The sequence below is a fragment of the Bufo gargarizans genome, chromosome 10 (assembly GCF_014858855.1).
Source record: "Bufo gargarizans isolate SCDJY-AF-19 chromosome 10, ASM1485885v1, whole genome shotgun sequence".
Lineage (NCBI taxonomy): Eukaryota > Metazoa > Chordata > Amphibia > Anura > Bufonidae > Bufo > Bufo gargarizans.
In genome coordinates, this window is record NC_058089.1 from 3,183,011 (window position 1) to 3,200,661 (window position 17,651).

Genomic DNA, 17,651 nt, shown 5'->3' on the forward strand with positions numbered 1-17,651 from the left:
CGCACGGAGCGCTGTGCGATGTCACAGTAAGAGCTACGGATAGCTATGAGGACCAAACCTACTCAAACGTGTTTCGAATAAAACGTTATTCTTCGTATAGGGATACTGATTTGGACTCCTAGTGTGTTTATATAGGTCCATGTCTCCTCCTTCATTTAACCCCCTCATGTCTTCTACACTTTGTAGTTTATTCACTCAAAGGCAAATAGCTTAATGTCTGAATTTAATCCTTAGATAAAAAATCCAGCGGGTCTCTGCTCTCGACATTTTTTTTTTATAAAGTCCCCCCTTCTTTTATCTTTATTCACTATCTCTATTCCACTTTTCCACTATACGTGGGTCGCACCAAAAGAACCCTAAGTAAGAGGATAGGGGAGCATATTTATAATATCAGGAGGAAATATGAAGGTCACCCCCTTTCAAGACACTACGAAGACAAACATGGGGGTAATAGTGATGGCACTACATTTAGTGGAATAGAGATAGTGAATAAAGATAAAAGAGGGGGGGGGGACTTTATTTAAAAAATGTCGAGAGCAGAGACCCGCTGGATTTTTAATCTGAACACACTGGCACCAGCAGGATTAAATTCAGACATTAAGCTATTTGCCTTTTGAGTGAATAAACTACAAAGTGTAGAAGACATGAGGGGGTTAAATGAAGGAGGAGACATGGACCTATATAAACACACTAGGAGTCCAAATCAGTATCCCTGACGAAGAATAACGTTTTATTCGAAACGCGTTTGAGTAGGTTTGGTCCTCATAGCTATCCGTAGCTTTACCGTGACGTCACACAGCGCTCCGTGCGAGCGAGCTGAGTTTGAAACTAAGCATTGCCGCCGGCCGGGGCAGGCTCAGCAAAACGAATAACAATAGGGTCCAGCCTCCCAACATCCCCTTCACTTTGGACATAGGAGCAAAAACTAAGACGACACCAGACACACAGGCAAACAGACAAGAACTCGGAAACAGGTAAATACCAATCTGAAGTTGTAGAGCCAAAGTGTATCTTGTTGTTTTCTTTTGGCACCAACCACCAGGGAGCGCATCGGATCCTCTATATACTGTGCCCGCTCTGGTGGAGCAGAGACAGGATCCTCTATATACTGTGCCCGCTCTGGTGGAGCAGAGACAGGATCCTGTTATTGTATATCACACATCGCTGACGCCATACTGTACTGTGTATGACACCTGTTATTCTATATCACACATCGCTGACTCCATACTGTACTGTATATGACACCTGTTATTCTATATCACACATCGCTGACTCCATACTGTACTGTATATGACACCTGTTATTCTATATCACACATCGCTGACTCCATACTGTACTGTATATGTCACGTGTTATTCTATATCACACATCACTGACTCCATACTGTACTGTGTATGACACCTGTTATTCTATATCACACATCGCTGACTCCATACTGTACTGTGTATGACACCTGTTATTCTATATCACACATCGCTGACTCCATACTGTACTGTATATGACACCTGTTATTCTATATCACACATCGCTGACTCCATACTGTACTGTATATGACACCTGTTATTCTATATCACACATCGCTGACTACATACTGTACTGTGTATGACGCCTGTTATTCTATATCACACATCGCTGACTCCATACTGTACTGTATATGACACCTGTTATTCTATATCACACATCGCTGACTCCATACTGTGCTGTATATGACACCTGTTATTATATATCACACATCGCTGACTCCATACTGTACTGTATATGACACCTGTTATTCTATATCACACATCGCTGACTCCATACTGTACTGTATATGACACCTGTTATTCTATATCACACATCGCTGACTCCATGCTGTGCTGTATATGACACCTATTCTATATCACACATCGCTGACTCCATACTGTACTGTATATGACGCCTGTTATTCTATATCACACATCGCTGACTCCATACTGTACTGTATATGACGCCTGTTATTCTCTATCACACATCGCTGACTCCATACTGTACTGTATATGACACCTGTTATTCTATATCTCACATCGCTGACTCCATACTGTACTGTATATGACACCTGTTATTCTATATCACACATCGCTGACTCCATACTGTACTGTATATGACGCCTGTTATTCTATATCACACATCGCTGACTCCATACTGTACTGTATATGACGCCTGTTATTCTATATCACACATCGCTGACTCCATACTGTACTGTATATGACGCCTGTTATTCTATATCACACATCGCTGACTCCATACTGTACTGTATATGACGCCTGTTATTCTATATCACACATCGCTGACTCCATACTGTACTGTATATGACACCTGTTATTCTATATCACACATCGCTGACTCCATACTGTGCTGTATATGACACCTGTTATTCTATATCACACATCGCTGACTCCATACTGTACTGTATATGACACCTGTTATTCTATATCACACATCGCTGACTCCATACTGTACTGTATATGACACCTGTTATTCTATATCACACATCGCTGACTCCATACTGTACTGTATATGACCCCTGTTATTCTATATCTCCCATCGCTGACTCCATACTGTACTGTATATGACACCTGTTATTCTATATCACACATCGCTGACTCCATACTGTGCTGTATATGACACCTGTTATTCTATATCACACATCGCTGACTCCATACTGTACTGTATATGACACCTGTTATTCTATATCACACATCGCTGACTCCATACTGTACTGTAAATGACACCTGTTATTCTATATCACACATCGCTGACTCCATACTGTACTGTATATGACCCCTGTTATTCTATATCACACATCGCTGACTCCATACTGTACTGTATATGACACCTGTTATTCTATATCACACATCGCTGACTCCATACTGTACTGTATATGACACCTGTTATTCTATATCACACATCGCTGACTCCATACTGTACTGTATATGACACCTGTTATTCTATATTACACATCGCTGACTCCATACTGTGCTGTATATGACACCTGTTATTCTATATCACACATCGCTGACTCCATACTGTGCTGTATATGACCCCTGTTATTCTATATCACACATCGCTGACTCCATACTGTGCTGTATATGACACCTGTTATTCTATATCACACATCGCTGACTCCATACTGTGCTGTATATGACACCTGTTATTCTATATCACACATCGCTGACTCCATACTGTACTGTATATGACCCCTGTTATTCTATATCTCCCATCGCTGACTCCATACTGTACTGTATATGACACCTGTTATTCTATATCTCCCATCGCTGACTCCATACTGTACTGTATATGACACCTGTTATTCTATATCACACATCGCTGACTCCATACTGTGCTGTATATGACACCTGTTATTCTATATCACACATCGCTGACTCCATACTGTACTGTATATGACACCTGTTATTCTATATCACACATCGCTGACTCCATACTGTACTGTATATGACCCCTGTTATTCTATATCACACATCGCTGACTCCATACTGTACTGTATATGACCCCTGTTATTCTATATCACACATCGCTGACTCCATACTGTGCTGTATATGACACCTGTTATTCTATATCACACATCGCTGACTCCATACTGTGCTGTATATGACACCTGTTATTCTATATCACACATCGCTGACTCCATACTGTACTGTATATGACACCTGTTATTCTATATCACACATCGCTGACTCCATACTGTACTGTATATGACACCTGTTATTCTATATCACACATCGCTGACTCCATACTGTACTGTATATGACACCTGTTATTCTATATCACACATCGCTGACTCCATACTGTACTGTATATGACACCTGTTATTCTATATCACACATCGCTGACTCCATACTGTGCTGTATATGACACCTGTTATTCTATATTACACATCGCTGACTCCATACTGTGCTGTATATGACACCTGTTATTCTATATCACACATCGCTGACTCCATACTGTGCTGTATATGACACCTGTTATTCTATATCACACATCGCTGACTCCATACTGTGCTGTATATGACACCTGTTATTCTATATCACACATCGCTGACTCCATACTGTGCTGTATATGACACCTGTTATTATATATCACACATTACTGACTCCATACTGTGCTGTATATGACACCTGTTATTCTATATCACACATTACTGACTCCATACTGTACTGTATATATTATTATATTTTCTCTCTTGCAGTTTCGGAGCCCACGGTGTCTGATATTTCTTGTATTCCCCCGTCTCCTGAGCCTGGTACTTCGGTGACCTTATCCTGCGATGTCAGTGACTTGTACTCTACGGACTTTACAGTTCTGTGGTTCAGAAACAATCAAAAGATGTCAGAAGAGAAGTGCAAAAATACTTTTCAGCCGGATCAGTCTGGGACGTATCGGGGAACCGTAGAAGTGAACTGTCTAGTAACTCCTGATTTTTACGAGCAGGAGATCCGTATGGAGCTGAATGACTCCAAACACATTATCGAAAGAAAGTTTAGATTCACCCTGGCAGGTAATTATAACACCAGTCCTGTACTGGGAACCGACTGGTTGTGTGTTTTGTGCTCTTAAAGCTAGCAGCACAATCTGAATGTTTAAAGTGGTGGTGATTATAGTCCTGGTTGAATTCACTCTGCGGAGGCTCCGGGGGTAACACGTATTGTGTATCTTTTTACTTTCCTCTTGGTTTCCTCTCAATTATCCAGAGAAATCCGTTACCTCTCCTGCTCCTGTCATTCCTCATGGGTAGGGCCGAAACAATTACTCGATTTAATCAAGTAACTCGACACAAAAAAATCCTCGATGCAAATTATTTAGTGTCATGTGACCACAGCGCGTGAGTGAAGCGCTTGCCATTACTTGCACACCGTTGTCACCTGCCGGCAATTGTCAGTGTCATTCATAGTACTGCAAAGCCGATAATATCCACCGCTGTTTCCAGACTGCGTTCCCTTTAGCTTCCGCTAGAAGCTTCTACTAACCCACCAGGTTCTATCAGCTGCTGCAGCGTCTCCCACATGACCGCGTGTACCACACCCGCCAGTCACTTACCCGTCCTGTACCAAAAAGCAGCGAAGCACATTCCCAGCAATCAGCCATTACTTTGCCGGGAAATGTAGTTTCATTGGCTACAAGTAGCGCGCACGTCTTACTCAGAAACACTACTGTACATTGTCCGTAATGCAAAGTATAGAGGCGTCTGTGAGAGCGCTGTGATTGGTCGCCGCTCTGTAGAGGCTGTGCGGAGGCGCGTACATTGTATGTGAGCGCTGCAATACAGAGCAACCCAGATAATACAGCGTGGTCTGTGCCTAGTACACAGAGATACAGCAGAGATGAGCGAATTTCATATTTTAAAATTCTTTCACGGTTCGTTTACTGGTAAAAGGTGAATTGCGTTATGGATTCCGTTACCGTGGACCATAACCCAATTCTATGACGGAATGCATAATTCATTCATTTTATTTAATGCACTTATATAGCGCTACTATATTCCGCAGCGCTTTACAGACATTATCATCCAACTGTCCCCAATAGGGCTCACAATCTAAGGTCCCTATCAGTCTGTTTTTGGAATGTGGGAGGAAACTGGAGAACCCGGAGGAAACCCACGCAAACACGGGGAGAACATACAAACTCCATGCAGATGTTGCCCTTTGTCAGATTCGAACCCAGGACCCCAGCGCTGCACGGCACCAGTGCTAACCACTGAGCCACTGTGCCGCTTCCGTCATAATAGAAGATCTAGGGGATCTAGGCCGGCACCCTGCAAAACGGATCCGTCCAGTTTCGGTTATGCAGGAGAGTCCTCTCCTTTTACCAGTAAATAAAGCGTGAACGAATTTCATAACCTGAAATTCGCTCATCTCTAATATACAGCATGGTCTGTGCCTAGTGCACAGATATACAGCGCTGTCTGTGAGGAACAACCTAACTACTGGGATGTGAAGGGTTACTGTTTATTATAAGAGTTGTTTTGCATCATAATTATAAGGGGGCCCTAGACTTTGTGTCTAGCCTGATGGCACGGGGGGGGGGGGGGGAGCAGCTGATGGCACAGGGAAGGGGGGAAGCTGATGGGAAGGGGGCACTGGGGGGGGGGCAGCTGATGGCACTGGAGGGGGGAGCTGATGGGAAGGGGGCACTGGGGGGGGCAGCTGATGGCACTGGAGAGGGCAGCTGATGGCACTGGAGGGGGGAACTGATGGCACTGAGGGGGAACTAATGTCACTGTAGGCGGGAGCTGATGGCACTGTAGGGGGGGGGGCAGCCGATGACACGGGGGGGAAGACTTAAGGCAGGGGGTCTGATGATGTAATTGGGGGGTCTGATTAGTTTTTATAAAGGAAAATAGTTTTTTTCTTATTAGAGTTCTCGATTAATCGTTGGATTATTCGGTTGAATACTTGATTACAAAAATAATCAATAGCTGCAGCCCTAATCATGGGGACAATGTGCGGCCGTATCCCGCTGGAGTCCAGACATCTTGTGAGACAATAGTCAGTGACCCTTGTAATCTGACAGGAGGGGGATCTAGGCCGGCACCCCGTAAAACCTGCATGTAACATTCATTTACTGTATAATTAAAATGTCTTCTCAGGGTCCCCAGTCCTTAGTGACATCACCAGCGAGCCCAGTGACGCCAGATACGGCCAGCCTGTGACTCTGCGCTGCAGGGTAACCAACGCTAAACCGAAAGATGTAGAGGTGAAGTGGTTAAAGAGCGACAAACCCCTGGAGAGCGGACAAGGAGTAGCGAAGCAAATCCCTGAGGAGGACGGGTCCGTATCCTGCTCACTGCAGATCACTGCTACAGCCCTGGACTACGCCAAAGCTTACACCTGCTCTGTGAAGCCCAAGAACATGACAGCGACGCTCAAGAAGACCCATTATATAAAGCTCCCGGGTAAGAAACTGCTCTGAGACTAAATTAGTAAATTATAGAAAAAAGTGCCTTCTCTAAGGTGGAAACCCTGTGACCATATAAAAGGTACAATAAAGGCCACTCCACCTGCCGGCAGCAGTCCTGGAGATCTGAAGGCAGCCAAACATATTGGAAAGTTGAAGTCATTTTCAGCAGAGTAGGGCAGATCAGGAGATGCAAGCACCACTTATCTCAAGGAGTTGGGAGAAATGTGATCATGTACTATATAAAGAGCGGAGAGGAGATAAGCGGCAAGGACCCGAGGAGAGCATGTGTGCGGTCCAGCAGATAACCACTGGACGGGACATCTGCTGGATCCCGACATCTGCACTGATGAAATATCTTACTCTGACGGCCTCCGTTCCTCTATGGTTGTAGCTGGAAGCAGTTATAGCAGGTTTACCTTCTCAATGAGACTAATTACTTCCATCCAAAGAAACCCCCCCCCCAAGAGTGTCAATGGCGGCTCTGACTGTCGGGGTATTGGGATCTGCACGGCCGGCCGGCTTGTGATGTCTCCTCGCTGCAGGTGCACAGCTGAACGCGGTAATCTTGCTTTCTCTTGGTTTCTTGCAGATAAAGCACCAAAGTTTTCAGAGATAAGTGTGCGGCCGGAGAGACCTGTCGCAGGGAAGGAAGCCACATTCACAGCGACCATATCTGGATTCACACCAGACATTCGGGTGAAATGGTATAAAGAGTTCGACCCATTTCCCAGCGACTTTGTCACCACATCAGATCCACAGATTGGAAAGGACTCTCTATGCACTTGTTCCAGCAGCCTGAGGTTCACTCCCCAGGACAAGGACCATGGGGCGTCCATCCGCTGTGAGGTGACACATTCTGTCACTAAGAAATTATATGAGCAGCCGTACACCCTGCATCTCTCAGGTAAGTGCACTCTGATTTCACAAATGCACACGTGGTGTAAGAGTGCACCGTGTGTTCACATTGATTGTGCTCTCAGGTGAACATACAGTTTCTGGGTTTGGGGTGGCCCCAACGCTACGCTGGTTCCCCTGGACACCGTTGAGGTGTCACCACATGTTGCTGCTCTCCAGGAGGGATGGAAAGGCATGGTGCACCCCAATGGGAAATAAGTCCAGAGAGTCGGGGTCTGCAGTAACCAGGGGGCTTCTTTACTGGAGGAATTCAGGTGCAAAACAATACAGACGAGGCATAGGGCCAGCTTCTCCAGTCTCCCCCCTGAGACGAGGCATAGGGCCAGCTTCTCCAGTCTCCCCCCTGAGACGAGGCATAGGGCTGGCTTCTCCAGTCTCCGCCCTGAGACGAGGCATAGGGCTGGCTTCTCCAGTCTCCCCCCTGAGACGAGGCATAGGGCCGGCTTCTCCAGTCTCCTCCCTGAGACGAGGCATAGGGCCAGCTTCTCCAGTCTCCCCCCTGAGACGAAGCATAGGGCCAGCTTCTCCAGTCTCCCCCCTGAGACGAGGCATAGGGCCGGCTTCTCCAGTCTACTCCCTGAGACGAGGCATAGGGCCGGCTTCTCCAGTCTCCCCCCTGAGACGAGGCATAGGGCTGGCTTCTCCAGTCTCCCCCCTGAGACGAGGCATAGGGCCGGCTTCTCCAGTCTCCTCCCTGGCAGTAGAAGGGTTTGATGCGGAGTAAAGGCCTGAGCTAGCTGTCCCTCTCTCTCTCAGAAGGCTGGTACCCTGGTCAAAGGCTGGAGGCCCACAGTCTGTAGCTCAGTAGTCCAGGTGGCTCCTTGGTCACAGGGCTCGTGACCCATGGTCTGTGGCTCAGTGTCCCCATCTCAGCGTCTTCTTCTGTTCCCTCATGCAGTCTGGCAGAGTCTCACTTACTAAACAGTAGTCCCTATCTGCAGAACATTAGAGGCTCTGACTGATCTCCTTAAATATGGTTGCTAGCTGAACAAGAACCTTCAAGTGGTAGCACTGTCTGACTGGGATGCCTAGGGCCCACCAATAAAATTCATTCTGGGGGCCCACTGTACAGCGAAATGCAAATATTACCTGCCCACACAGAGGCAGACGGCAACGAGACGCTACAACAGGGGTAGGCAACCTCCGGCACTCCACTGTTGTAAAACTACAACTCCCAGCATGCATACCTGCTCTGCTCTTCTAAGAAATATCATAGGAATAAAGGAGCATGCTGGGAATTCTAGTTTCACAACAGCTGGAGTGCCGAAGGTTGCTGACCCCTGACAAGATGATTGATTATGAGGGTCCCATGTGCAGTAGCTCTTCTCACACACTGATTTTTCTGTTAATAGGAAGGACCTCGGATGGACATCTGCCTCTCGCCACACCACACTCAGGTAAGTGGCAGTATTGTGGAGACAGTTATTCAGGTGTCACCAGTAACAAGTACCATCAGAGTCCCTAAAATCAGTGTACCGATGGGAGTCTGAGGTGGAAGGAATTATGAGTTCAGCTCCTCCATCTGTAGGACATTTCTGAGGGGTGAGAAGCAGACTTTTCCCCTGACGTTCTTCCTGTCCACTCTTACATTAATGATGAAGTGGTTGCGTTGATGTTTAGGAAGAAATATGATGAGATGATGATGGATACCACAAGTCTGTGATTTAGGGTATGGCAGTGGCTGGGTGCAGCCGTCAAGTGAAGGATGAATGACGTGACCGCTGCAGGGACCGGATCGGTAGGACATTTAAAAGCCAAGTGTGGGTTCTACCTGTATTTCCTGCAGCCCCTGCTTTCTGCCACTTAAAACATATTAGTAAAATCCACCCGCAAATGTATGGGCTGCGGCGAGGTGAAATGTGTTATCTCCGAAGTCTCGCAAGACTTCGCTAAATAACTTCGGACTTAGTTTTTTTCAGCCTAATACTGAATTCTACAATTGATGTTCTAGATTCTTCTTACATGTACACAAGTGGACAAAAATGTTGGTTCCTTCTGAGACCCACAAATGGCCACTGAAATAACCTGAAACTGACAAAATTAGTAATAAATAAAATGATGCTGAAAATCTGATAATTAAACGGAGTTGTGTCCTGTAATTACATCACAGGTGTCTTCAGACTTGTAATCAGTCTGTCTGCCTATATAGAAGGGAAAAGTAGTCACTGTGCTGTTTAGTACTGTTTAGTATTATGGTGGGTACCGCACTGAACATGGACCAAAGAAAGCTACGGAGAGGAGATTAGAAAGAGAATTATAGGCAGACATGTTAAAGGTAAAGGCTATAAGACCATCTCCAAACAGCTTGATGTTCCTGTTACTACAGTTGCACATATTCAAAAATGTAAGGACTACGGGACTGTAGCCAACCTCCCTGGATGTGGCCACAAGAGGAAAATTGATGACAAATTGAAGAGATGGATAATACAAATAGTAAACAAAGAGCCCAGCTTCCAGGAGATTGGAGGTGAACTCCAAGGTCAAGGTGCTTCAGTGTCCTATCGCACCATCCGTCGCAGTTGTAGCTGAAGTGGATTTAATGACTGAGGAGGAAACCACTGTTGAAACCAAATCATAAAAAGCTGGGATTTATCAAAATGCATATTGATAAGCCACAAAGCTTCTGGGAGAATGTCCTTTGAACAAATTAGGCAAAACTGTAGCTTTGTGGCAAGTCACATCAGATCTATGTTCACAGACTTAAAAAATTAAGCATAGAAAGGAAAGAAGATTGTACCCACTGTGGAACATGGAGGAGGCTCGGGGATGTTTTGCGTCTGCTTTCTGCATCTGGCACACAGTGTCGGTGCAGGGTACAATGAAATCTTAAGACTACCAGGCATCCTGGAGCGAAATGTACTGCCCAGTGTCAGCCTGGTCTCGGCCGCAGGTCATGGGTCCTCCAACAGGATAATGACCCAAAACACAGCTAAAAACATCCAAGTATGGCTGAGAACAAAGCGCTAGACTATTGTAAGTGGCCTCTATGAGCCCGGATCTAAATCCTATTGAAGTTCTGTGGAAATAGATGAAACCTGCCGTCTGGAGAAGGCACCTTCACACCTGAGACATCTGGATCAGTCTGCTCTCGAGAAGTGGCCATAATACCTGTGGACGGTGGCAGAAGTCTCATTGAGAGTCACAGGAATCGCTCGATTGCAGGGATTCCATCAATAGGTTCTGAAACCTAATATTATAAGGCAAGAGTTCCATCATTGGTGTCCAGGCCGCTGTCATTAGTGTGCTTTTATAAGTGTTCAAATTCAGGAGCGACGTCTGGTTTCCATTCGCTGATTTTCAGGAAATTTTATTTATTTAATCACCAGTTTCTGGTTATTTCAGTCACCATTGTGGGGGTTTATTTCTTTAACGGAAGGTACCATCAATTTCGTCCACATGTGTAAGATACATAGAATGCATTAATATATATCTGCATGCTTACAGGTTGTCAAGACCTCCTTCTGCTCCCTCATCGCCCCCTTCTTCCCGTGACTTAATCATGGGTTCTCAATCTTGGCAGCCGGGGGGTTATACAGGCCTGCCATGTTCGGACTTCTATTCCAAAATGATAAAACCTGTATAAACCTGGTATCGCTGTAATGTCGCTGAGCTGCAGAATAGATCTTCATGTCATTGTCACTGCTTAGTGAACACTGTAAAAATAAACCCTCCACAGATGTCAGATTGCAGGGTTTTTCTATTCCATCCCACAAATTATATATTTTGCAATAATGAGATGTCAAAAGGAACATAAGAAAAAAAAGTTATACGTCTTGGAAGGCAGATTGGCTAGGTCCTAAAGGGGTTAACACATTCCATGCATCCTGCATAGGGCAAAAAGCTGAGACATCTTGAATGTGAGCTGCAGCTACAAGCGGGTGATAAGAGAGCCTGGTGCAGCGTTCCATCCTGGCAATGAACTTGGAGAGCGCGAGTATCAGTCAGACTTGGAGCATTAACGTTCCGCTCTATGAATGTTGTCAGATCAGGGCTGGAGACATTTGGGTTCTGAGAAGTTACTACAAGACCCTCTGCATCAGGTATACAACCAGCATGGCGCGAGGCCCAGTCTACGCCTGAATGGTGGCTACTAATCGGACTATTACAGGGCTGATTGCTTTGTTCTGTATGGCTTTTAATTGTAGTAAATACGTAGATTTCTAGCATAATGGGTTAGGTCTACTAGACACGAAAGCTGTTGGGAGGTAACATACACAATATCTTCTGAATTATCCAGGCAATACAATTGATTAATTCCTGATCTGGCATCGTCTGATCTCTCAGGACGTTACTGTGATATTTGGGTTGTCCAAAGAGTGTCACGGCCTATGGTGTGCACTGTGACATTTTCCCTTCACTTGCGGTTGCCTGCGGCAACGTGTTGTTTGTGTGCATGTGATGGCAGTGTCTCTGGCTGATTCCCAGGACATGGTTGCCACGCATGCCGTTGCCGGCGGTAACAGGTGGAGTGTGATGTTTATGGGTGTATTTCCCTTTAAGTGGTTTCCGTTCCTTGCCTGGTGTAGGAAGGGTTAACTCCTTTCTTAGTGTGTGAACTGGGTGTGTCTGTGTGTGGGTGTGGCTACTTGGGCTATTTAGCCTTTGCTGGATCCCTGTAGCTGAGGGGTACTCCAGCCATGCCTTGCTGGAGTAATCCTCCTGCTCTTATATACCATCTGTCCAGTGAGGGCCACCCTTGTGGTCATAAACTATATGTCTGATGTTAGAAGATGTTTTTATGGTCTTCTGTTTATTGCAGCTATGGATGTCCTGGTTACCTGTGTGATATGTGTTGTGTGCTGTGTCCCTTTATGTTGTGTGGACATCAGTGTTTATGCACAGGTTCCAGTCAGCGTATCTGTGGAAGGTAGGTTTGGAACTGCTTTAGGTCACCTGCCATATCCATATGTTGTATTTGTCCCCCTTTCCTTGCAGCTTGGCCAGTGAGACTCCTGTTCGTCCGTATCTGGGAGCAACAGGTCGTCTTACCCTGCTCCTAGTCCAGGGCTACCCTGAGGGCTAGTAGGGACCCTAGGTTACGGTGAATGAGCCCTCCTTCCATCAGGGTTGGCTCATACAGCTAGGAGTCAGGGTCAGAATTAGGGATGTGATAGGAGGTGACCTGATTCCTGTCCTGGCCTAGCAGCGACCACTATCTTCTGTCATCGCACGGCTGAGGGTTTTCCCCATCCTCAGCCGTGACAAAGAGTCTGTTTACGTATTCAGTTGTTCCCCCATTCTCTCCTGGCCCCTCAGGGTTGTCACCCGGATTTCCTATAGGCACAGGATGAACTTGTCTCATGGATTTATACTTATTGGGGATTCTCTGATCTTCGTGGAGAAGGCTATGTAGTAGTGACTCAGAGACCAGGAGATGAAGCAGCAGAATTTATTGTCCATTATCTTCTTCTCCCCACAGGACATCTAAAGCCTCCACTCAAAACCAAAGGCATTCAGTGCCTGACGGAGAATCCGCGGGTGGGAGGTAAAGTCACACTCACATGTTATGTTGATGGATGTGACGCAGATCATTCGGAGTTCTCCTGGAGGAAAGGAATGTTTCCTATCGACAGTGGCATAGAGAACCGGACTCTAGAGGACGGATCTGGCAGCTTTTCCACAGTCACCTTCACAGCCCAAGAGACAGACCGAGACTGCACAATGATCTGTGAGGTGAATTATAATTTCCAGATACAAGAGGAACATTTCACACTGAAGCTTCAATAAGGATCTACAGGAATCAATGGGAGCGAGACTTATCAATGTCTACAGTCATGGGGTAAATCAGAGCGAACATAGACTCATTAATGTCTACAGTCCTGGGGTAAATCAGAGCGAGCACAGACTCATTGATGTCTACATTCTTGGGGTAAATCAGAGCGAGCACAGACTCATTGATGTCTACAGTCCTGGGGTAATAAGAGCGAGCACAGACTCATTGATGTCTACAGTCCTGGGGTAAATCAGAGTGAGCACAGACTCATTGATGTCTACAGTCCTGGGGTAAATCAGAGCGAACACAGACTCATTGATGTCTACAGTCCTGGGGTAAATCAGAGTGAGCACAGACTGATTGAGGTCTACAGTACTGGGGTAATAGGAGCGAGCACAGACTGATTGAGGTCTACAGTCCTGGGGTAAAGATAAACCTATACAAAAAAGCAGAGTGTAAGAAGGCTCCAAATAAATAATAATCTTTATTAAATATGTATATAAGACATGACAAAAATAGAGACAAAATACATCAATACAAAAGTGCGGTATACTCCTTAGGGAAATTTACATAGGTACAAATCTCATATAAGGGGAAGGAATGCAATAATTATACATCCCTTGACCAAGGGTAAATAGATGGTAATAAGTATCAAGTAAATGCTAGTGCATCACAATGCATAAAAAGCTATACACAAAAACCGCCCCTCATACAGAATGTAACCTCAATCTATCACATACCCTGTTCCATGTTGAGTGGGCTTGTTGAGAGTTTGTGATGTTGCCCATTATTGGCTTTGGACCGCTTCTTAATCTAATTTTGTGTAACCTGTGTTTATTATTCCTGGAGTAAATCAGAGCGAGCACAGACTCATTGATGTCTACAGTCCTAGGGTAATAGGAACGAGCACAGACTCATTGATGTCTACAGTCCTAGGGTAATAGGAGCGAGCACAGACTCATTGATGTCTACAGTCCTAGGGTAATAGGAGCGAGCACAGACTCATTGATGTCTACAGTCCTAGGGTAATAGGAGCGAGCACAGACTCATTGATGTCTACAGTCCTAGGGTAATAGGAGCGAGCACAGACTCATTGATGTCTACAGTCCTAGGGTAATAGGACCGAGCACAGACTCATTGATGTCTACAGTCCTAGGGTAATAGGAACGAGCACAGACTCATTGATGTCTACAGTCCTGAAGTAAATAGGAACGAGCACAGACTTATTGATGTCTACAGTCCTGGGGTAATAAGAGCGAGCACAGACTCATTGATGTCTACAGTCCTGAAGTAAATAGGAACGAGCACAGACTTATTGATGTCTACAGTCCTGGGGTAATAGGAGCGAGCACAGTTTTATTGATGTCTACAGTGCTATGTGCAGTACCCCAGTTATGGGAACTACAAATTAACACCAGATGACGCTCACAGCCGGCCCGCGCATGCGCATCGCGGGCCAGCAAAAGTTAGAGGAGTGATACATCATCAGCCTGCCAGCCAATGATCATCGCTGGCAGGCTGATGATTTAAAAAAAAACGAATCACAAGCCAGTTAACACTTTATATTTATAAATATAAGGTGTTAAATGGCTTCTCTGCTCCTCTGCTGGTCCTTTTGGTCGGTTGGTTCCAGCAGAGGAGCAGACATCACAGTGAGTACACCAAACAGCACACTTAGCCCCCAGATCACCCCCCATCACCCCAATTAACCCCTTGATCGCCCCTGTCAATCACCTAGTGAAAGGGAAATCAGTGTAAACTCACTTTTTTTTCCACTGGTATTGACGGTTAGGTTTTAGGATAGTTTAGGCCCCTTGGTTAGGTAGTTTAGAGATCAGTTAGCGCCCAGCCCACCGCACCGCAGTCACTTATTCGCTGATTAGCGTATCGCTAATCAGCATTTGTACTTTTATAGTATCTGTAAGTGATCAGAACTGATCCCAGTCAGATCTATAATAGTATTAGTGTCACCTTAGTTCGCCCTCCACCCAAAACGCAGTGTTTGTCCGATCAGGCCTGATCGGTCGCCCACACGTGCGTTCACCCACGCCTGCCCCGCCGCAGTGACAACATTTTTTTATTTTTTTTGATCACTGCACAATCCCTTTACAAGCGCTGCGGCGATAAAAAAAAAAATCTGTTTTGATATTTTTTTATCAATCGTAGCGGCCTCCAGTACTTCGCTAGCCTCCCATTTGAAAGACAGGCTTGCTTTTTTTCTTGGGTAGTCTCAGGGAATACCCCCTAAATGTAGTAGTCCAAATGTCAAACAGGGGGTATTCTTCTGAAGAGGCCTACAGGATTCTGACCCAGTTGGATGAGGAATGGGAAGCCTCATCTGACGAATCTAACGCGTCCCACGTGGATGTGACGTCACATTGTATGGCGTCTCACGTGTCCTTCCTTCATTCGATTCACGATCACTGTATAGCGATTTTTTTATCCAATAGAGGGGTAATGTCGATTAATTGGAAAGCGCTTCCAGGGTAGTCTTGTAAGCAGGTTTATTGGGAAAGCACCATACACGTTTCGAAGGTCTGAGCTGTCTTCTTCATCAGTGGTAGCCTGCTAACTGCCATTGTATAGGCTTTTATACCCTGTCTTTGGATCTTTTGAACATCTGGACTGGATCCAATTGTTTGGACGTGACGTTCCTCATAGTATTGGTTCTGTGCTTTTTTCTTTTTGTTGTTTTTGATTGGGTAGGGGGTGTTTTTTTACCCCTTCATGTGGGGGTGGTCTCCTGTTGGGGATTGGCGCATCGCGGGCCGGCATTTGTTCGAGGGGGTCACGTCATTAGCTTGCCAGCCAGTAGTTACCCCGTCGCAGCCACAGCACAGACAGGCCCGTAGACCCCCTAGAATCCCTGAGGTGCTGGCAAATCCTGATTGGCAGTCCCCAACTTCAGCCGCACCATTAGTTCCCCCTTTCACCGCCCAGTCTGAAGTTCAGGTTGAGACAGCTCAGATCGATTCGGCACTGGGATTTTTTTAGCTGTTCTTGACTGCGGAGCTCTTGGACATAGTCGTGGCAGAAACAAATCGGTATGCCACTCAATTTATAGCCGCCAACCCGGGAAGCTATTATGCCCAGCCTTTCCGGTGGAAGCCCGTCCAAGTTTCCGAATTAAAAATTTTTCTGGGCCTTCTCCTCAACATGGGTCTAACCAAAAAGCATGAATTGCGATCATATTAGTCTACGAACCCAATTCATCACATGCCCATGTTCTCTGCTGCCATGTCCAGGGCACGATTTGAGCCATCCTGCGTTTCCTGCACTTTAGCAACAACACCACCTCCCGTCCCAGAGGCCACCCAGCTTTTGACCGGCTCCACAAAATTCGGCCCCTCATAGACCACTTCAACAATAAATTTGCAGATTTGTATACCCCTGAGCAAAACATCTGCGTAGGCGAGTCCCTTATACATTTTACCGGGCGCCTTGGCTTCAAACAATACATCCCAAGCAACGCGCCCGGTATGGGGTCAAATTGTATAAGCTCTGTGAAAGGGCCACAGGCTATACCCACAAATTTTGGATCTATGAGGGTAAAGATCAGACCCTGATCGTGCTTACTGAGGCAATGTCTCCTCTTTCATGCTGCTTCCCGATGTTATCTGATTTGGAAACCCTTTTTCTCTGTATCGGACCTATTGCAGAACTGTCATGTAGTACTGAGCTAGTACTGTATCCCCTGCGTGGGATTTACCCTTGAGTCATTCATTTTTTTGATGATGTAACATGCCTTTTTTTGTTAAACTTCAATAAAACGAGTAAAAAAAAAAAAAAAGATCAGACCCTGGAGCCGGTTGCCCTGACTACCTGGGGAGCAGTGGGAAGAGAGTATTTCTACACAAGTATGCCCCTCTTCAGGCATTTGTTCCTAGAACAGATTGGCTGCTGTGGCACTGCGCGACCTAGTCGCCGGGGCTTCCCCCAACGGCTCGTTACCACCCGTCTTGCAAGGGGGGAGAGGGCTGCCTTGTGTAATGAAGAACTGCTTGTGGTGAAAATAGAGAGACAAGCGTGATGTTTACATGCTCTCTTCCATTCACGCAGACACGACAATACAAATTGAACGAGCAACCAG

The 17,651-nt window shown here is 45.8% G+C and overlaps 1 protein-coding gene across 1 annotated transcript in view; it reads left to right on the forward strand.

The window, feature by feature from the left end:
- The window catches only part of LOC122920837, a 73,327-nt gene extending 58,257 nt beyond the window's left edge, over positions 1 to 15,070 (forward strand). The window contains exons 8-12 of the mRNA XM_044270592.1: positions 4,226 to 4,534; positions 6,623 to 6,928; positions 7,523 to 7,837; positions 9,201 to 9,245; positions 13,268 to 15,070. Coding sequence (XP_044126527.1) covers positions 4,226 to 4,534; positions 6,623 to 6,928; positions 7,523 to 7,837; positions 9,201 to 9,245; positions 13,268 to 13,575 — 1,283 coding nt within the window. The 3' untranslated portion in view covers positions 13,576 to 15,070. The remainder of the gene's footprint in view (positions 1 to 4,225; positions 4,535 to 6,622; positions 6,929 to 7,522; positions 7,838 to 9,200; positions 9,246 to 13,267) is intronic.
- Positions 15,071 to 17,651: the final 2,581 nt, after the last annotated feature.